Source organism: Talpa occidentalis, unplaced genomic scaffold (assembly GCF_014898055.3).
Source record: "Talpa occidentalis isolate TD23 unplaced genomic scaffold, MPIMG_talOcc4v2.1 talOcc4.7, whole genome shotgun sequence".
Taxonomy (NCBI): Eukaryota; Metazoa; Chordata; class Mammalia; order Eulipotyphla; family Talpidae; genus Talpa; species Talpa occidentalis.
The window spans coordinates 42,031,545-42,053,481 of NW_023605083.1; the positions used below are offsets into that span (position 1 = coordinate 42,031,545).

At 35.1% G+C, this 21,937-nt stretch overlaps 1 protein-coding gene across 2 annotated transcripts; it reads left to right on the forward strand.

Annotated features, from left to right (window-relative positions):
• The first annotated feature begins 1,488 nt into the window (after positions 1-1,488).
• On the forward strand, positions 1,489-18,019 carry LOC119232216 (cytochrome P450 1A4-like). Of its 2 annotated transcripts, XM_037494161.2 has the most exons (8): positions 1,489-1,652; positions 2,292-2,583; positions 4,133-4,971; positions 6,188-6,311; positions 9,717-9,806; positions 9,884-10,004; positions 13,036-13,122; positions 16,392-18,019. In XM_037494161.2, exons 3-8 carry the CDS (start codon positions 4,150-4,152, stop codon positions 16,702-16,704), a joined length of 1,557 nt encoding a protein of 518 aa, XP_037350058.1. In that variant the 5' UTR covers positions 1,489-1,652; positions 2,292-2,583; positions 4,133-4,149; the 3' UTR covers positions 16,705-18,019. The 2 variants fall into 2 exon arrangements, with proteins under 2 accessions (XP_037350058.1, XP_037350060.1); XM_037494163.2 differs by lacking the exons at positions 13,036-13,122; positions 16,392-18,019 and adding an exon at positions 10,619-11,479.
• Positions 18,020-21,937: the final 3,918 nt, after the last annotated feature.

The window sequence follows — 21,937 nt, forward strand, 5'->3', positions numbered from 1 at the left end:
TTTAAGAAAATTTCAAATATTCAAACTGCAATTTTAAAATAAAGGTTAAAAAGAGTCACAGCTTATTTCAGAAATGTTCAGCAGGGATATATGAATAAAGGATTAAACTAAAAGTTTTCATATATACAAACGTGTTCTTTTTTTGGTTATACCATAGTATCAGTGGAATGAGACACATGATTAAGTTGGGACTGTATTACAATACTATGAACTAAAAAGGAAGCCAAATATGTTGAGAATAAGTTTTCTTTTTTTTATATTAATTTTAAAAATTTTTTACATCATTGTTCATTTTTAAACAATATTTGCTTCCCCCCACCCCCTCAGGCTAGTCCCCATAGAGTTTCCTTCACCAAGACACCGGTGCACCATCACCTCAGTCCCCTGTGCTCCTCCCTCCCTCCCTCTGATCCCTCTCCCTCCTCCTCCCCTGCAGGATGGCTCTGACTTGTGATCGTCCATTTTTGCTTTGTGATTTGTATTAAGTTTTTTTTCTTGGGAATTTCAGTCATTTTTATTATAGCAAAAATCTATGTACTATAAAATTTTCCATTTTCCCATTTTTAGGTGTAGAGTTGAGCAGTATTAAGTACATTCACATTGTTGTACAAACATCACCCACCAACCTCCTCAAGAACTATTTTTATCTCCCAAACTGAAATTCTGTGCACATTAAACAGTAACTCCCCCTTCTTTTCTGTGTCCAGGTCCTGGCAACCACCATTCTATTTTTTTTGTCTCTATGAAAACTGCTAATGAAATTGTACAATATTTCTCCTTTTTGACTGACTTGTTTCGTTTAGCATAATGTCCTCAAGTTTCATTCATGTTGTAGCAAATTTCCTTCTTTTTCAAAGATTGATTAACATTCTATTATATATGTATAATATGTGATATTTATTGTGTAATAAATGCATGTATGATAATCACACATATAGATAAATGAATATTATTCCATTATATGTATTTATACATGTATATAACATACATGTATATATGTGTATATGTGTGTATATGGATATACATGTATACCAGATTTGGATTTTCCATCCAACATTTGAGTTGCTTTCACTTTTTGGTTATAGTGAGGGATGTTGAGCATCTTTCTTGTGTTTTTTGGCCATTTGTGTAACTTCTTTGGAGAACTATCTATTTAAGTCCTTTTCCCATCTTTTTCTCTTTGGTCATTTTTGTTATGGAGCTGTAGACCTTTAATACCTTCTAGATACTAATCCCTTGTCAGAAATTTGAGTTACAAATATTTTCTCTCATTCTGTAGGTTGCATTTTTCACTATGTTAACAGTGTCTTTGATGCTTAAAAATTAAAAATTTGTTGAAATCCACATGATCTTTTTGTTGTTGTTCTCTGTGTTTTCCAAAAAAAAAAAAAAAATCATTGTCAGATACAATACCATGAACAACTCTGAAATGCCTTAATCCAGTTCCAAACTCCTCCCCACACAGGCTCAAGGTCCACCCCTCGCTCTCTCTTCCCAGAATGTTCTTTTCTAGCCTTTTCCCCTGGGTCTGCTGCTGCTGGGATGAGACTGTTTCTGTTTCTTAGGATCCATCAAGTTTCCCCCAAACCTTCTCCATTGTTAGATCCCTCTACCAGGATCCTCATACTGACCAGCAAGATTTCTAGGCACAGGTGAGTCTTTCCTACTTATTGTGATTTGACTAAATGGATTTGTTGATCTCTCGCAGTTTGTTTCCCTCCCTGCCCCGCCCTAATAGCTGCAACTGGGAATACCCTTTAGGCATATTGAGGAAGCTTTGAAAATCTGTCACTCCCTAGAGATTTTAATTTAGTTCTTCCTTGTCAGACAAAGATTTTCTAAGAGACTATTACAACACCTTCTGAGGGCGGTCTAATGTGTATGTCTGGGTTTGAAGATCATTATAAAAATGTCAACTTATATGTTTTTCTCATCTGACTCATTTCTAAAGTGGCCAGAATTTATCTTGACTCTTTGACGGTATAACATCCCAACGTTAGGATCCTCAACCCTGGTTGAGCCGAAGAAGTCCTCCCTGAAGAAAGCAGGGACAAAATGTGCCTCAGAGCATTTCAAGAAAATTCTTAGTTAATTTAGCAATTTGGTTGGGCCTGGTAAACTGCCAAAGAAAAAGAAACGAGAAGGGCCCAGACTGAAAAAGAATCCAGGGTGATCACATGACATTTACTCAGATTTGTTGATAAGTTGTTAACTCTGGAGATTCTTACAAAATTAGTTTGCTTGCTAATTAACCCTGTACATCCCACTCAGGACCCATTTTTCTCCTCTAGATTTGGTTACTGAAGTTTGGAGCTGGCCTTCCAAGTCTTGTGATCTGCAGCAATCATTTTACAGATGAGGAAACTGAGGTCAAGAACAACTGTAATTTAATAAAAGTCCTATAGCTAAATAGAGGAAGAAGAGGGCAGGAATCCAGTGACCTTCTGAGAGCCAGTGTTCCCCCAGACACAACTACTCTCACCTATTAGAAATTTGATTTGAAAAGTCCTCTGATAACTGCCAATGTGCAAAGTGACAGTTTGGTGGATGCCCCAAAGAAACTGAATTTTGAAAGTGCTAGAGGTAAGTAATTGGTGATTTGTTTATTAGGTTCCTTTATTAATGATTAGCTCTGGATCTGGCATATGGTAAGAGTGCAAAAAAGAATCACAGTTATTACTAATGGAAACAGTCTTCTAAAGTCAGCATACTGCAAAGCAGAAACACCATGAGGTTTTCACTATTTTCTTTCTGAACAGAGAGAAAAATGTATTGTGAATTGTAATTGATGCATTGGTTAGGGACTCAGTTTTTTTGCAGTTTAAATAAATATTTAACTTATTTTTTTCTTCTACTGCTGTCTTACTTTATTACTGAGGTAAGCATCTTTTGAGATATTTATTGGTTATTTAAAATTTCTTCTTCAGCAAAATATTCTTTATACTTTTGAGTTGCTATCTCATAAAAGCTTTCACATATTGGAAAAAAAAAACAATAACCTCCCCCTCTTCTCCCACATATTGCAAATACTTTTTCCTGGTATGCCTTGTAACTTTCTAGCTCTTTCTTTTCACGTCTAAGTTTTTGTTTTGGGGGGGAGGAGGGAGGCTTTTTTTCCCCCCATAAAGTAAAGTTTCTTTCTCACTTTTAACTCCAAAGTTCATTTTCTATAAATCAATGCCAACCAACTTGGTGTAGAGAGCCACATTTTATCTGTGAACTGGAAATGTGAAATAATTAGATAAGACAGGCGACAAAAAGGCTTGCTTACATGCTCAGAGTGGTTAGAGATATTTGTACTGAGGACAAGCTTGAAGACAAACATACTGATCTCTGATTCTTAGTACCAGAACATAAGGAGAGTGGTTTTTACCACATTGTCACTTTCTTCTGAACTAAATGGAAGATAAATTTATTGCTCTGTGCCAGAATAATTCTGTTTATTATGACACATTTTTCTTTTAAGTCTAGAAGAGATCAAATCTTGATCTACTTAAAAATGAAAGTGAACTGGACATTTACACTGGTCAGTGAGTATACTGCCCACCAATGCTATTTATAACATTTCATAATTTGAGAAATGTGAACAATCGCATTTTCTTTGAAGGAGATCAATTTTGTATGCCTTCCATAGATGGTATTTAACACTATCTAATATCTAACAAAAGTAGTCTACGTATGTATGAAAAATTTTTGGTGGGTGGATTAATTGCAAAGTAAAACAAAAACAATTCTAGCTAATTTAAACAGGAAAGAATTTCAACCCAGGCAAAGATCTCATGAAGGTACTAGCTGCCCTGAAGATCATCAGACCTCTGATCATAGAACTGAGGCATCTGGAGGGGGAGGGAATGGGGAGAGAGCACAGTGGACTATGGTGGTAGACTGTGGGTGTTTGGTGTTGGGTGTGCTATGGTGACACCTGGTCTGGGGAGGGGGACTTGGGGATGTCTGATAAACACACAATACTCTCAGGTATGTAAACCAATGGTACTTCAATAAAATTTTTTAAAAAGGATAGCTTTCAACTAGCTACAAAGAATTTGTACTTCTAAATGTTTAAAAAGAAAAAGACTACTTACTCTATGCATAGAATGGCAAAAAAAACAAGATTTATATTTTTCTGTTGTAGGTGCTTTATTCCTGAAAATGATATTCGACAAAGCAGTCAACCCTGGAGAGGTGACTACATCTCTCATAATTTTTGTGATCATTTTCATGTTTGTAAGAGCCCTGGGGAATAAGAGTAGAAAGTATGTCTCTCCTCCTGGCCCACGATCCTTTCCCATCATAGGAAATCTTCTCCATCTTGGAAGCCATCCTTATCTTACATTCATGGAGATGAGGAAGAAATACGGAGATGTCTTTCTTATCAAACTTGGCATGGTGCCCGTTGTGGTGGTGAATGGGATGGAAACAGTAAAGCACGTACTACTCAAGGATGGAGAGCATTTTGCCGGCAGACCTAATATGCATACATTTTCTTTCCTGGCAGAAGGAAAGAGTTTATCATTTTCAGTCAATTATGGAGAGAGTTGGAAGCTTCATAAGAAAATTGCCTCTAATGCTTTACGAACATTTTCTAAAGCAGAGGCAAAGTCCTCTACTTGCTCTTGCTTACTAGAAGAACATGTCGTCTCCGAAGTTTCTGACCTGGTAAAAGTCCTTACAGAGCTGACTTCCAAGAACAGTAGCTTAGACCCCAGAAGTGCTATCACATGTGCAGTGGCCAATGTTGTCTGTGCCCTTTGCTTTGGCAAGAGATATGAGCATGACGACGAGGAGTTCCTTAGAATAATTAGAACAAATGATGACTTACTCAAGGCCTCCAGTGTGGCTAATCCTGCTGATTTCATACCATGTTTCCGTTACCTCCCACTAAGAATTATAAATGGTCCCCGGGAGTTTTATCAGGCCTTGAATCAGTTTATTGCACTACAGGTACAAGATCATCTTACTACATATGATAAGGTAAGGGTTTAAATTCATTTAAGACAAAGGTTTTGTTGAGAAGTAAAAGATAATGATAAAATGCATTGAACACCCAGAAGGTTGAATGTATTCTTCCTTTTTTTTTCATCATAATTATGCCCTAATGAGCCTTATCCAAACTATTACTAAATGGAAGTCTAGCTGGTGAGATTACATGACTTATTTCTTGCATAGAGATACCTTAAGAAGAGCTCTGAATGTTTTGAGGTCTCAGAAATTTCCTCAGTGTGTAGATATGCCCGTGTTAGAATGAGGAATTTGTAATCAGCTGATAGACGATGACCAACACGTAGGTGAGTTCCTTGAAGAAACGACCTGATGATTTTGTCTTTTTCATTTTACATCTGAAACTGTGTTCTCATATTGAAAAGTATCAACATATTTTTTTTCAGAAAGTGTATTGAATGATTTTAGAGACCATTCTATAGGCAGTTTCGAATTTACCCTCATAACCTACTTGAGTTCCATTATTATACAGAAATGACGTTTGAGAAGATAGCAAAGAACTTTAGAAAGATTTTATAGATGTCAATCCACTGAAAGATTCTGATGCAATTCGATGGTCCACAGAAGAGTAAATTTCTACCTTGACATTTGTTACTAGAATGAATCCTAGTTCTTAGCTGCCAGTTTGCTAAGAGGAAAACAGGAAAAAATACAAGATGTAAAAAAGATTGGTAATTGAGCACATGAAAAGGTGTGTGGAGTTAAGCCCCTCTAATGGAAGGAAAAGGCAGAAAACAATCTGTTTCAAGGTACCAGCTGGAACAAGTAGAACCGGTAGAGTAAGTAAAAAGAATTTGTAAACTTTATCATCTAGTTTTCCCACTTCCTAAGTATCCAGTAAAACCTTTACAATAAAAACTTATTTCCAAACGGAAATCCCATTATAGTCATGTCCTAACAATTTCTCTGTAAGTTAACCTCTAATTTTTAAAAGTGTGCTTCCAGACATAGGTATTGGTTTTTATTGATGAGAAAAACTTTAAGAAAAAAATTAAGTTTCGTGGCTTAATTTTCTATTTTACACTCTAAATTGGTTAATGCGTGGAAAATGATCTACTTAATATTTTTCATATTCCTAAGCTAGTTGGTTTCATTTTATATTGCATGGCGATGTATCTTCTTGCTGAAATTCCTACGTGATATGAAATTTAGAACAGATAAGTTATCATGCTTAAGCTTCACTTTTCAGGACCATATCCGAGACATTACTGATGCTCTGATTAATGTATGCCACAACAAATACGCTGCTATCAAAACAGCCACCTTAAATGATGATGAAGTCATAAGCACCATGAATGACATCTTTGGAGCTGGTATGTGAGAGTATTTGTCAAATAAAGATTAATTTGCTATTATTGTTTACAATTTAGAGCGCTTCCCTTTTTTAGTATTGGCCATTTTATATAGATGATTTCAAGTTGTTTAAATAATTTGATATTCTTCCTTCTTCCCATGTCATTTAAAAAAACTTAGCTTTCATCTGGGTAGAGATGTGAGTTAATCATAGTCCCTAGCTTGTGTGCATTAAATATCATCATTATTCATGTAATCCATGGCCTTGTTCATTTATTTATTATTTTTATCCCCAATGTCTTCTCCCAGTCCTTTCCCCAATTCATTGACATTTATTCTTAATCTGTTTAAAGTGTTCCTCTTTTGTTTTATGCATTCTTATATAATAGGTTTACATTGTCATGCATTTTATATTACCAAGAGCTTTATGTAATTACCATGCTTAATTATATATCAATCTATTGCTACCTTTTACATGATGCCCTATATGTTTAAGATCCATTTATGGTTTCCAGATGTATTTCTAATTGCTGCTTCTTGTGGTTGGATTATAGTATGTTGTTCACCCACATTTAATCCTGTCATGTATTAGTTTTGCCTCCTTTGGAATAATAGCCTTATGCAAAGAAGTAGAATTTCTGGGTCACCTAGAAAGGATTCTTGAGTTTTATTTATAAATTATCAACATCGTTTTCAGAAAACAGTACCAATTTATACTGCTACTATATATTACTGTCTTTCTTAAATTTCATAGTTTTTTTAAAATTCATCTCTATCTATCAAATTTCTCACAGATCTGAAAGATACTAGTCTCCAGGAAGGGAGACTAATTCCCCTAGTATAACAATAGCAACAAATACTGAACAATGTTTTACCAATCTCATTTTAGATGGAATAGCTCTTCAAATTTCATTATTCATTTCTTCTTTGTAATGCATTTTTGGCAATTGTGTTTATTTTCTCTCTAAGATCTATGCATGTGTATTTTTGAGTTTTCTTTGCAAACAAAGGCATTTGTTTTGATTTGTATTATTTTCCCTCATGTTAATACACCCATTTTTCCTCCCTAAATGCCTATATGTATTTATTATTTTGATTGTGATTTAAAATTTCACTGGTTATTTAGCATATAAATGTGATCATGCTATACTAGTGTTTCTTCTGCCAACTATCTGATGCTAAATACTAATATTAGAATCTGAGGCCAAACACTAAAGTTAGAATTTGTGAAGACTTTTCTACAGCTCTGAACACCAGTGAATACTAAAGATTGGGTGTGTGGGAATGTGATTAACATATCAAGCGGATTTTATTTTCATCTTGATCTGATGAGATAATATCATTATTTATTTCAGAAATGGGCAATACCTCCAAGGTCCTGAAGTAATCAAAAAATATCAAATTATAGTAGATAACAAAAAATGACTGTGATACAGCTTAACATCATCAGCTATGCACCACACAGTGCAAAATAGTTTGGATAAAATAGGTACAAAACAAAGAGTATTCTGTATAATGCAATACTGCATAAAGCATTTATTTACTCAACAAGCATCTCTAATAGAATTTATATTTTGATTTCAAGTAAGAATAATAAGAAAATTAATAAAATTTAAATATTGTTAGGTGCCTGCTACCTCACTAGTGATATCTAACAAAATACTTTACTAAGGTAAAATAGTGAGTTCTATTCCATTTATTTTAGTGGATACAATTTGCAAGTACACTCTTCATCAAATCTACCATATTATTAATATTGCTATTTCCATATTTGACTTTTTGACTTCATCATAGAGATAATTTGGATTCTCCTTTGAGTGTAGTTAGTTTTTCCCAAATTCATTAATTATAAATTCAATTTTTATGTACTCTTCCAATATAAATAATAGCTTGCTTAAGTCCTGGTACAGTAATTAAAATAGTAATCCTGTTATTTATACAGATAGTCTTACGTATTGGCTTTACGTTCCATGACTCTACAATGTGCAAAATCAGTGTTTTTCATGCAATATTCATAATTTGTTCTTTTCTTTTTGTTACAAAGTAGAGTCAATACATTCTTCATCAAAGTCCATATTTTCACAAATACTGTATTCTATTATAGACATCATGGTCATCAATTTCATTTGGATACTTTTACAATAAGTTTTTGCAGCATGAACTCAAGATAGAAATTTTGTGTCTTGGGAACTATAGAAGCTACTGGCTCCTTCTGAGAGATTGTCTAGTTCATGATATGAAAAACAAGTCTTGAGAAGAGATGGCTGCTTGGATAATTCGAAGTTTAAGTTCTGGTTCTGCTTTGTCTCAATTGTCACCTCGAGGAAGGCCTATAATGTCCTTTGAGGCAATGTTTTCCCTTCAGTAAAATGAGCCATATTTGTGTAGACTTTGCAATTTATAGTGAAATATTTTCAGTGTTTTACTTGCCCTATAAATAACATCTATGTTTTTAAATTTTTTACTTTGCTATAATTACAAATACATAGCACCCAATTTTATTGAAAGTATTTAAATTGAAATACTTAAACATTTTTAAGTGTACATTTCAGTAGTATTATGTATACTCACATTACTGTCTAACAGCCATCTAAAACTTTTTCATATTATAAAACTGAAATTCTTTGCCCATTAAACACAAATTTCCTCTCCTTCCTCTTGCCAACTTCAGGCAACCTCCTGATTTTTTTTTTAAAGATTTATTTATTTATGCATATAAGAGCTGGGGTACAGGCCAGAGATGTGGGGGGTGAGAGGATTCACCAGAGACAGGGTGGGGAACAGAACAGGAAGACCGACAAAATACACTGCTGAGGGGAGCAGTGGGCGAGTCAGGAGAGGTCTGCCGTGCCATGTGGGTTGCTCCCTGACCGGCCCAGGATTGAACTCGTGCTGCAGAGGCTGCAAATTGCTTCATAATGTGGTGCTTAACCCCTTGTGCCACCAGGGAGGCCCTGGCAACCTCCTTTATTTCTACTGTTTTTTTCTCTGATTTTTAACAACTCTAGATATTTCACATTAGTAGAATCATACAGTATTTGTCCATTTATGAGTAGTTTATTTCATTTAGCGTAATGTTCATCTATATTGTACTAAGTGACAGAATCTCCTTTTTAAGGTTATATAATATTCCACTGGATGTATTTATTCATCACATTTTGGTTATCAATTCACTTGTTGATATTTGGGTTGTTGTATATCCAGAAGTAGGACGCTGGATTAAGTAGCTATCCTAATGGATGGGAGGTTTTGCCTATATTTTGCAATACATTATAATATATAACAATGGTTTTGTTGTGATTTTATTAATGTATGGTTAATTTTGATCCCTCCCACTAATTCTTAGTATTCAAATAGGACATAATTGAATGTGTGAATTTTGCTAATTTTTTTTCCAGCGATAATATGTCACATTTCTTTTTCAGGATTTGAAACAGTATCAACATGTGTATATTGGAGTTTTCTTTATTTGATAAACTATCCAGAAATTCAAGCCAAAATTCAAGAAGAAATTGGTATGCTTTTAGATAAAAATATATTTACTGTAATTCTCATTTTTGAAATCAAATTTAAAAAAACTCTTCTCTTTAAGATGAAAATATTGGGCAGAAACCACCTCGATTTGAAGACAGAAAAATATTACCCTACACAGAAGCTTTCATAAGTGAAATATTCAGACATTCCTCATTTATTCCTTTTACTATTCCACATTGGTAAGTATATGGTTATATACTTGTAGAGAAGGTTCAGCAAACTAGTGGTGGGGTGGGAGGGAAGTAAGGAATTTTAGACATTAGAATACTTTAGTTGCTTTAAATACCACATTATGCTTATTATTATTTTAATGTTATTGTTTTATTTTAATTTAAAATTCACTAAAGCAAATTTTACATAGAGCAAAGGCAATTTATGACTATTTTTTATAATTAAGCAATAATGCTATTAATTTTTCATCTATATGTACTAATTAAGAAGAGAGAAAGAAATTTCAAAGAATGGAAGATTCATCATAACGAAGGGTCATACCAACTACTAAAGTGCCTATGAACAGACCTATCTGTCAATGTAACCTCGTTTTCAGTAACTTGGAAGTTTGCTGGACAATAGACTGAGGAAGTCAGTGTTGAGAGTATCCATTTGTAGATATTAGAAAGTTTATTGAATCTTATGCCAGACTCACAAATGTATGCCAGTATAGATTAAGTAGATAGATTTTATTAAATATGTATGTGGGAAACCAAAGTTCCAGTAACTCTAACTATTCCATTTCATGCAGTTAAAATGAAAACTGTAATTCTCACTGTTTTTTCTCTTCCCATCTTTAAAGTGAAGGAGTGGGGATGTCTCTCATCTGGGAAGCTGATACAGACTTTTGGCAATTGGCACAGCAATATGTGGTATCCTTAGCAGAGGTCTTAACAGTCAACACCACTAAGTCAACAGGGTTGAGGCTAAACCAGGCGCAACACAGCAACGTGTATTTTGCCTCTTTAGTTTGCTCTCCATATTAGCACATGATTCAGAGTGACCCATTTCTTTCAGATCTTCTTTCTGGTTGAAGCAAATTTTAACTTGAAATTTTTAAAGAGAGGTCCTACATTTAAAGAAAGAGCTCTTCTGTCCAATAACTTTCACAAAGTGACTTTTGGGTGTTTCATAAAAGAATGGCTTATACTTTTCTAAGTAATAAAACAGAGAGTCCCTGCCAAGTTTACAGGTATCATTTGAGATGAAATGAGATTGAACATATACTTTGGGATTGTGAGGACATATCTAAAGGCCTAACTGATAGGGAGAAATATATTTTAGGAGTAGGTGTTTATTATATTATTAAAAGTGAAAAAGTACATTAATAAACAAAATAAAAAGAGCAGATACATTGGATAATGAAAGTAGTATGGTACAAACCAAGAATATTTGCACAAACTTAAAAGACACTTTGGTTTGTTGTTTGGAACATTTCTTTCCTTCTACACCTGGAGGTTTACTACCTTCCATTTAAAATAACAGGAAATATAAAAACAAAAAAAAATTTTTAAATGAAATTAGTTAAAATAAGTTAAATGGAATAATCTTAGGTAAAGGGGGCAAAAGTTTTGCTATTACATATAACATGTGTACACACACATACACACACACACACAAGACCAAACAGCACCCTGATAAATATATATTGCATGTAAATTCAAGAAAGACATTTCATACATGAAGTTTCATACATGAATTTTCATACATGAAACCCTACAATTTATGTGTGTGTGTATATATATATATATATATATATATATATATATATATAGGATCTTTCCTTAGAATAAACAAGAGTAGATTCGTGAAAACAAATGTTACATGTTAGGTCTCTACAACATAGGAGCATTTAGTTTTTTATGTAGAGTAGAATTTGAGCATTTGAATCCACAAAGACAGCTCTGGACAGGAATATCTTGAGACAGACAAGTGGTTATACATAGGAGGAGGTAATCCTTCCAGAAACAGGATAGATTTCTTGTTTGTCCTTCCCCTTTGTTGGGTTTTTAGGGCACTCAATGACTAACGTCCACATTATTTACCAAAGTTCAGCTGCAAGATGAGCATAGAAGAGTACGTCAACAGATGTGAAAATATTAGTCTTTTAACATGACTAGAGCTCAGTTTGGCTTAGTTTGCACAGTTTGGCTTAGTGCTAAACCAAGTGGCTTGGCTCTTATTTTACACTTGAATTGGATACACCCAGTCTGGCAAGACTGTAAAAATCTGCTCTTGCCAACTCAGTGTGTTACTGAAGTAGATGAGATGAACCTTCTCTACAAGTTAGCTAATCAGAAGAGGGAACCCAGAAATGGCTAACCCAGTTGTGTCCAGAGTCTTTTCTCAAACTCATCACATTGAAATGTCACTGCTGCTTCTCTGGGATGGAGTGTAGGGCAAGCTAGTAAATTAGGGCGTGCTAAATGAACACATAATTTGACTTAATCTAACCTATACAAAATTACAGAGAGATGAAGATTAAAGGTTTACAGTATTGATAAAGAAGACTGCATATGAAAATAGAAAATTTGTTTATAATTTTTGTAAAATAGAATATTCTTGAGGCATCTTAGAGATCATGAAAACAACATCATCTAGCTAGAAAAAAAATCTAGAATAGATAAGAGATTTGACCAACCTATCACTGATAGCAGAGTCTATAGAGTTCAAATTTCCTATTTCAAATTCCATTGTTCCATCTACTAAGTACTAAGAGATGCTTTCACTTCAGTTTCTTTTTTTAATTTAAGTAACATTGCTTTATAGCATAATATGTTTCAGATAGGTATCACTGAAAATCAACTATGTAGATACTTGTTTTCTAAATTATTACTATAGGTCAAATACACATTAGGTATAAAGCAAGTGCTTTATTATTTCCTTAATAATAGTTTCTAATGTATTGTGATGTGTCTACTTATTGCCAACTCTATTTTGGAAATATTGAGATAATTTTTCTACTGAGATTTCAACTTATAGAAATACCTTGAATATATTAAATGTTCAATATTTTACCAAATACAAACAATAATATATCACTAATGGGATAATAGATGGAAGATATTTTAATTAATGAAAGAATAAGGATTTATAAATGGTATAGTCATTCTAATAAAAAATGGCATTAATAAAAATAGTCTGAATTGTGAGAGTCAGTTTAGGGGTGGGTGCTTGAATTTGCAAGATGTGTAGTAATGCTTTATCTTGCTTTCCCAGCACTACAGCAGACACGACTCTGAATGGCTATTTTATTCCCAAGAAAACTTGCACCTTTATTAACATGTATCAAGTAAATCATGATGAGTAAGTGTCACTGTGTGGGCCTGCAGCATTGGAAGCGGTGTGGGGTGAAGGAAAGATTACTCAAAGTCCAAGTAGTGAGAGGCCTAGAAGGCCTACACCAGGAAGTGCAGCCCTGATACCTGGGCCATCTCATATATATTTAGAACCAGCTTCAGAGAATATGGGCCAGTACTCGGAGGAATGTACATGTGTGGGGATGTGTTATCAGGAAAACAACATCACCTGGTGCAAGCTAGGGTGGTGTGACCAGGGGCTATTGCTGGGGGGGGCTCCAGAGTTCCTGCTGATCAAAGAGACTATCTCTAGTCCCTATTCTCACCTAACTTTCTGCTAAACTTGACAAGTAAGGCATTCTAGCTGATCTTGCTAATCTGGCCATGTCTGCCTGCTGTTTTCAGCAGATAATGGTTTCCTAGTATGTTCCTAATAGCAGGAATTTTGCCCTGGTAAGAGGCCCCTGCTTGACTGTATGTTTAGCTTGACCAGCAGGAACTCAGCACCAAAATAAAAGCCCCATTAAAAGGAGGACTGGGGATTCCACGAGTAAGATGTCAAGTTTTTTTCTTGGGATAAAATTGGATTGTTTATTATTTATTAATTGGGGAAAATTTATATTCTTCTTAACCAAATTTCACTCATCCTGTTTCTCCTTAAGATGTTGGAAAGAAATTCAGTTTTTTTTTTTTCTCCTCACTGGTATGGGAAGGATGGTATCTAATGATACAAATTCATTTACGGCAAATACACTTTCAAAAGCAGACTCCTCAAGGGAGGTGTGAGCCCAGGACTTCATGGGCTCATCTCTGCATGGGTGTGGCCAGTTAATATTTGAAATGCAGCCTGAAATCCTTGAATAGATTGTAAGCCACCAAGCTTACATTTCCCCTCCTCTTTTTGTTTGTCTGGTTTTCCTCTACCCCAGAACCTAGATCAGTGCCTGGAACATAGAAGTTCACCCTATATAATAGGGCAAGCTGAGATGAAAATACCTCATGCAGTGAAAGTGAGGATGGTGATGATGATGATAGTTGGTGGTAATGGTTCCAGCTAGAATTTATATGTGCCAACAAAAAAGCTTGAAATACCTCTCCTGAACCTTAATAATAATTCTATTCATTGATGCTATCCTGATCCCAATTCTATGGGTTAAGAAACTTTCAGCCAGATTAAATAAATTGCTCAAGATCATATGTTCAGCAGGTAATAGAAACAGGACTCACATCCTACTGTGTAAATTCTGTTTAATGGAAATCAGATGCTCATACTGTCAGATGTGACTAAACTGGGTGAGACTGCATTCCTAAGCACTCAGCATGCTGTACAGCTTCCCCACTTCACCCAAGATCTCATCTGTATGGTGTTAATACTTCAGGCTGTTAAGGTGGAAGGGGATTGTTCAGTGGACCTAATAGTACTTTCACAATCTCTGTAACCAATACAATGTGGAATACACTGTTCTCTGTCCATTGCAAATTAGAGAAATTGACAACTGCATTCTCAATTAGAGAAACTGACACCTGCATTCTCCATATCAAATAAAATTAAATAAATTATCAAATAAAATTAAGCATTTTCAAGCTCTGTATGAGACGAAATAGTGTGAATTTCATGACATTTATTATCGGTTAATATAGCCTCTCGTTTCTTAAATGCTCTAGTATCCCAAGAATTCATGATTATATTTAATATTGAATACTGTTCAAACAGACTGAGTTAACACAGGTGCTAATAAAGACATGCTGTTTGTATGGAGACACTTGTTTAAACTATGTGAGTGTGTAATTCAAGACTTGGTAGTATGAGGAAATTATTCATATTTAATCGAAATCAGAGGTCACAAACATAAATACTTCCTGAGCAGTAGAAAACACCTTATTAAAGCGGTGGGGAGAGGTTATCTGCTCTAAATCACCCAAGTAAACTATCAATGAGCAGAGCAGAACACCATCCCAACATCAATTCTTTCATTTCTAAAATAGAACTTGGAAATGAAGAAGGCCATATGGAATCTTCTGATTTTTAAATGTTAGCAACAATGATTATTTTTAAAAGATTATGAGAGCAAAATAAATTTATTAGAGGACTGAATATGACTTGTAACCTCTGGTGCAGAGAAAACATTTTTTTTTCCTAGAAAGGAGGTGGCATCACCATGCAAATAGACCCCATTTTTTGTACATGTGAGTCCCTGATGTGTGGCTGAGGGGGTGTTAGGAAGCATGCTTGTGTTAGTTCTCAGAGAAAAGCTAAATGTGGTGCCTGTAACAAAAGCTGGAAAACAAGAGCTAGATGCCCAGCACTTTGGGAACTGTGGGCACCACCCCAGTTACAGCTGCTTTGGGGAGACCTCGCTCCTCTCTGCATGATGCAAAAAGGCTTTTCCTTAGACATTTTGAAAGGTGTGGCTCAAACAGCCTCATAATTCCCATTCATTTTGTTTAAAGCAAAGGACAGTGAATAATTATTGCTTTTCATTTATACCATAATTTTGGAATATTTTTTTTTTAAAGATTTATTTATTTATTTATGTATTTATTTATTTATTTATTTATTTATACAAGCACTGGATACAGTCAGAGGCGTGGGAGGGTGAGAGAATTCACCCAAGCCAGAGCGGAGAGTAGAAGTACACTACTGAGGGGAGCAGAGGGCGGCAGGAGAGGTCTGCGTGCCATGTGGGACCCTTGCCCGGTGGCCAGGGGTCGAACCGGCGCTGCAGAGGCTGCGGGCAGCTTCGCAACCAGGCGCTTAACCGCTGTACCACCCGGGAGGCCCAATTTTGGAATATTTTTATGAGAAGTTGATGGAACTCATTAAAATGATAAAAAATGAAAGTTCAATATTTTATTCATTTAATGAAACAGGTTACTTTGTGAAAATTAAGTATAATTATACTAAATTTTTATGGTATTTAAACTTATCAACATATTAAAGGAAAGAATGACATATATGTCCAGAAGTTATATATAATTATGTCCCCATAATTATTTATAAACATGTGAATATATTATATGTGTTATGCATAACATATATTATTATATATTAAATATGCTATTTCTATTATGAACATTGAATAATGTAGAATACATTATATATGATACAGTATATTAATATAATAAATATAGAAGATATATTTGCATATAACTTATAAAAGATAGTCCAAATGAACACATTATATGCAAAACAAAATTACTGTAGGAAAGTTGGTAACAGTTTAGAATGAAAAAATGACTTCTCTTCAAAATTTTATTTTTGTCTACTTTATACAGGACTATTTGGGATAATCCTAATTTATTTAGACCTGAGAGGTTTCTAACCGAAGATGGGGAACTGAATAAAAGCCTTGTTGACAAAGTTTTGATATTTGGGATGGGAATCCGCAAGTGTCTTGGAGAAGACGTTGCACGAAATGAGGTGTTCATCTTCATCACCACGGTCCTGCAGCAGCTCAGGCTGAAAAAACTCCCCCAAGCAGCGTTGGACCTGACACCCATGTATGGGCTCTCCATGAAGCCCCAGCCCTACCAACTCCTAGCAGAGCCCCGCGCCCTGGGGAGTCTGTGCACTCAGTCTCACACTTAAAGTCTCAGCCAGGCCGGAGGGTTTCTTATCTAAATCAGAAAATGTATGTGATTTGAACTCATTTAAGAAACAATTTAAAGAGCATATGCTTAAGCTGTGCTATTCAGTTCTTCCTCTATCACAGTACAAAAGTGTTTTCAAGGTGTCTGGTGCAGCCTCGGTTCCTGTCTCCCAAGGCTCTTTGAGGATAATAGTGAAATGTGATGTAATTCAGAAATTTTATAACTGTCTCATGTGGTGGTTCCCCATGTCACTGTGAGTTTGAAAAAAAAAGGAACAGATGAGTAGACGATTCGATTAAACAGAGACCTTCCCTTTATACCAGTGCCAAATAGACAGGTGTATTTGTTTTACACGAAGTGTTAGAATAAGAACAATGTTTTGATGACAAGTATATTTCTTTACATCAGTCTAGGAAGTAGATACTCAAGAGATACCTAAGGGAGCTAGAGTTGCCTAGGATAGCAGAGAACACTTTGTGGTGGTAATAAATGAGAGGCAGAGAAAATAGCACAAAGGCATATTTCTTCAAAATGCCTATACAAATACAGTAACATTCTGAGGAGCTGGTGACTGGGATAGCAACATACATTTTGGTGGAGACACAATTCATTTCATACAAACATGTTATAAAATAAAATAGCAATAAAATATGCATATATATTTTTCCACATAGTACCCAGTACTAGGTGTATACTTCTTTAATGGAATATGTTAATGAGCTAAGACATATGAAGAATATAAAATGAACTGTGAAAGACTATGAATTTCTGGGTCTCCCTGGTGGCGCAGCGGTTGAGCGCTGGGTTACGAAGCTGCCCGTGTCTTCTGCAGCGCCGGTTCGATCACCGGTTCGATCCCCGGCTGCTCCCCGGCCACCGGGCAAGGGTCCCACATGGCGCGCAGACCTCTCGTGCCACCCACTGCTCCCCTCAGCAGTGTACTTCGGTCCTTCTGCCTGCTCTGCTCCCTGCTCTGGTTCTGGTGAATTCTCTCACCCTCCGGCGCTTCTGACTGTACCCAGTGCTTGTATGTATGTATGTATGTATAAACAAACAAACAAATAAACTTTTAAAAAAAGAAAGAAAGACTATGAATTTCAGACTGAAGCTTTAAAAGATGTAGCATTATAAAAAGACATGGAATTCAAGTTGGGTGGTTGAGAGCCTGTCTGGGGCCTAATTCAAATGAGAGGTTCTAATTCTAACTCTAGTTCAAATAAGAGCAGTGAGAGGTGTGACTGTCTAGGTAATAACCAGCTTTATCTGGGATATGGCAACGGAAGTAGAGAAGTTAAATAACTGGACATTGAAAATTTAAGTCATTAAATACAGTCTTTATTTCCAAATATAAATACTCAAAATTCTTCTTGGAAATAAACAAATTAGAGTACTTGACATTTTTTGAAAAGGCCCAGCTTTTGTGTACTCTGAAGCTGGTGATGCAAAGAAACAAACTCACCTTCTCTCAGCCTCACAAAGGTGGGATTTACCTTCTAACCCTTGTCTCAGGTATAACTTCTAAATCTTCCTTTCTTTGTATTAACTTCTGCCAGCCATGGACAAAAGTGAAAACACTGATATCACTCAAGACCCACAAGAGAGAAGAATCTCAAGTGAGGTTCTTGCTTTTCAACAATTGGTGATTTTCAAAATCTGGGATATTTATTCTTATCTGTCATCACCACGCTATGCTCAAAGTAGAAAGAATGCATTCTTTTTGTTTGTTCCAGTTCTTGCAGTCACTCTCTCCTGCCAAAATGAAGGCCTTCACTGTCTTTGAATATCTTCCATATGTCAGAAAATATAGTCGATGTTTCTAAATTATTAATTTTTTTAGTTTTTTTTTAATATTTATTTATGCATACAAGAACTGGGGTACAGGCCAGAGATGTGGTGGGTGACAGGATTCACCAGAGACAGAGTGGGGAACAGAACAGGCAGATTGATGGAAATACACTGCTGAGGGGAGCAGCAGGCAAAGTCTGCTGCACCATGTGGGTTGCTCCCTGGCTGGGGATTGAACTCGTGCTGTAGTGGCTACGGATAGCTTCATAGGTTGTGTCTTAACCCCTTGCACCACCAGGGAGGCCCATAAATTATTAATTTTTATACAAATCATAAAATAATTTTATAGTGTCACATTTTACATTTAGCGATCCAATGTGAGTTAATTTTTGTGAAGGGTCTAACGTCTGTGTCTCTGGATTCGTTTATTCACATATGAATATCCACTTCTTGTAGCACTCTTTAGTGATAAGGCTAGCTTTGCTTCTTTTTAAAAATCAGCTGACCATATTTATGTGGGCATTTCCATTTTTAGGGTCTCTGTTCCATTCCATTGATCTTTTTGCCTGTCCTTTCACACTGCTTGGTTACTGTAGCTTTGTAGTAAGTCTTGAAGTTGAGTATTGTCAGTCCTTCACCTTTATTCTTTTATTTTAATATTATGTTGGTTATTCTGGACCTTCTTCCTCCCCCTGTAAATTTTAGTACCAGTTTACTAATATACACAGTATAACGTTCTGTAATTTGATTGAGGTTTCATTGAATCAATAGATCAAATGACAGTTGCCAATATTGTGTCTTTCTATCCATGAACATGAACTATCTCTATTTAATTAGTTCTCTTTTATTTAATTCTTCAGAATTGTGTAGTTTTCCTCAAATAAATCATGTATGTATTTTGTAGGCTTATTCCTAAATATTTCATTTTTTGGAAATGTTGATCTAACTAGCATTGTGTTTTTAATTTCAAATTCCCTTGTTCATTGTTAGCATATAGGAAAATAATTAAGTTTAGACTATACAGCTCCATCCTGAAAATGTATTAGTTCTAGATTTTTTTGTCAATTCTGTCAGATTTTCTACACAGAATATGTCATCTGCAAAGAGAAAATTTTTTTTTCTTCCCAATCAGTATAACTTTCATTTCCTTTTCTTATTGCATCATCTAGAACTTCTAGTTCAGTGTTGAAGAGGAGTGGTAGGTGGGGACACAATTGCCTTGCATCTAATCTTAGTGGGAAAATTGAGCTTCTCACATGAATTATATTAATTGTGGGTTTTGTAGATATTCTTTATCAGATTAAAAATGTCCCCCTCTATTTTCAGTTCACTGGAAGTTTTTATCATGAATGTGTGTTGGATTTTGTCAAGTGCTTTTTCTGCATCTTTTGATATGATCCTATCATTATAAATTCCCTCTAATGTTGTGAACTCACATAAAAGTTAAAGAAAGACTTAAGGGTGACAAGAATCTATCATAAAATTCATGGGTTTATTCTAGATGCACATATTTGTGCATACATATCATATGTTGATATGTATATGTGTATATATTTATATAATAATAATTATATATAATTATTTTTTTCCAAGACTGCTCACAAAAATTCAAGCTTCCTTCCTTCCTCATGCATATGAGTGGAATGTGAGTTTTAAAAATTCTTCTGCAACTTTCTCCTTATTTAAAAAGTCCTATATTGTGTAAATGTCCTTTGTTGATCAAGTATTTGTATATTACTATGTCAATTTATCTCTTGGCACAGCTGGTCACATTTCTAAGGAGTCTTCATTCATTGATTTCTCTGTACCAACAAAGGATAATTTACATATCTTATTCAGTGGTCAACACTGGGTTTCAGCATGTATCTTACTGTTCTCCATGACACTTTGGCCCAAGAATTGGGCCAGATTGTTCAGAATTGCCCAAGAGTTTTGCCACTCAGAGTAGATGAGAAACTGGCAGTTTATACCAGCAAAATGAGAAGAGTTTAGCAACCTTTGCAAACCTTTGGGAACTTTCCCCAGACTTAGGAAAGATAAACTTGGTGTCTGGAATAAAAAATCATTCAACATGCACTCAGATGAGCCCTACTGGCGATCCACTTCATTAAGCCTTTGTGGGCCATTGAATAGAATTGTGTGAAAAGGTCTTTCAAAGTTAAAATTACTGTGGACAGCAAAGTGATTTATAAGATGATATTCTCTTTATATAATAATATCCTTAGCATACATATTTTAGAAAATTGCGAAATAGAGCCAAGTACATTAAAACTGCTCAAAGGTGTTGCTTTTCCCAGACAATTGGGCAAGGAAATATGTACCCAATTACTGTGTGTTTGGGAAATTGTTTGATTTTCAAATTTAATAATTAAACTTAAAAAAAAAATCATTTTCTCCATTTAAAGAACATTAGCTTGCTCACTTCTCCCTGTTGCCTCTTGCTCTATACTTCAAGCCCATCTTTAATGGGGAATATTTTAGTAAAATAATAATACATACAAAAATGTGCACATTATGTTTAAAGCTTGGAACATTTTTACAAACTGAAAACACCAGCATTCCACACTCCCCTGTCATTTTATGTCCTTTTCCAGTCTCCAACCTCTGTGCTCAGGGTAATCATTATTTTGACCTCCAATACCATCATAGGTTTGTCTGTTTTGTTATTTTTTTGTTTTTTATTGAGATAATATTGGTTTACAACACTGTATATAATTCGAGAGGATAGGGTCACACCTCTTCAGATGTTTGTTTTCACACACATATTCCGCCAAGCACCCATAGTCCTCCCTCTGGTAGTTCCACCTGCTCTTCAACATTGATATTTTCTGTTTTTGCTTATTTTCTGTATTTTTGTTTAGTCACTGTGATGTCAAACATAACCATTCAAAGAGACAAGTGATCAGAAACATCGTTGGCCTGCTACCTTAAGTGAACTTGATGTTGCAATGTTGGCTACCTCTTTCTCTCTTAATGAAATGAAGCTAGAACAGACTGAGGGTATTCATCCTCTGAAGTCCTTCAAAAGAGATCTCCCAACCCCTGCCAGCTTCCCCCAAATACAAATGCTCTTACGTCATAGTTACCATGGTCTCCTGAGAAAGAAGTCTTTTAATTTTCTTTGGAAGAAAATTATTTTCCCCATTAATCAAAACAATTTCTACCTTTGAGGCATATCTCAATTATTACAATGTCTAAACTTTGCTTTTAATTTCAGGGTAATCTATATGTAGTTATTTATATCTGTTCATCTTCTGACATGTGTCTTTTATATGTTTCAGAATTAGAGTTTTCACTGCCACAGTAGGAAAACAGGACAGAAAAACAGTATGTTCTCTCTATTGACACACATTTCCAGAATTCCTTTTTTTGGTCAGAAATGTCTGACCAAACTTCTGTTTTTCTGATAAAGAAATTCCTTCATCCAAACTTCTGTTTTTCTGATG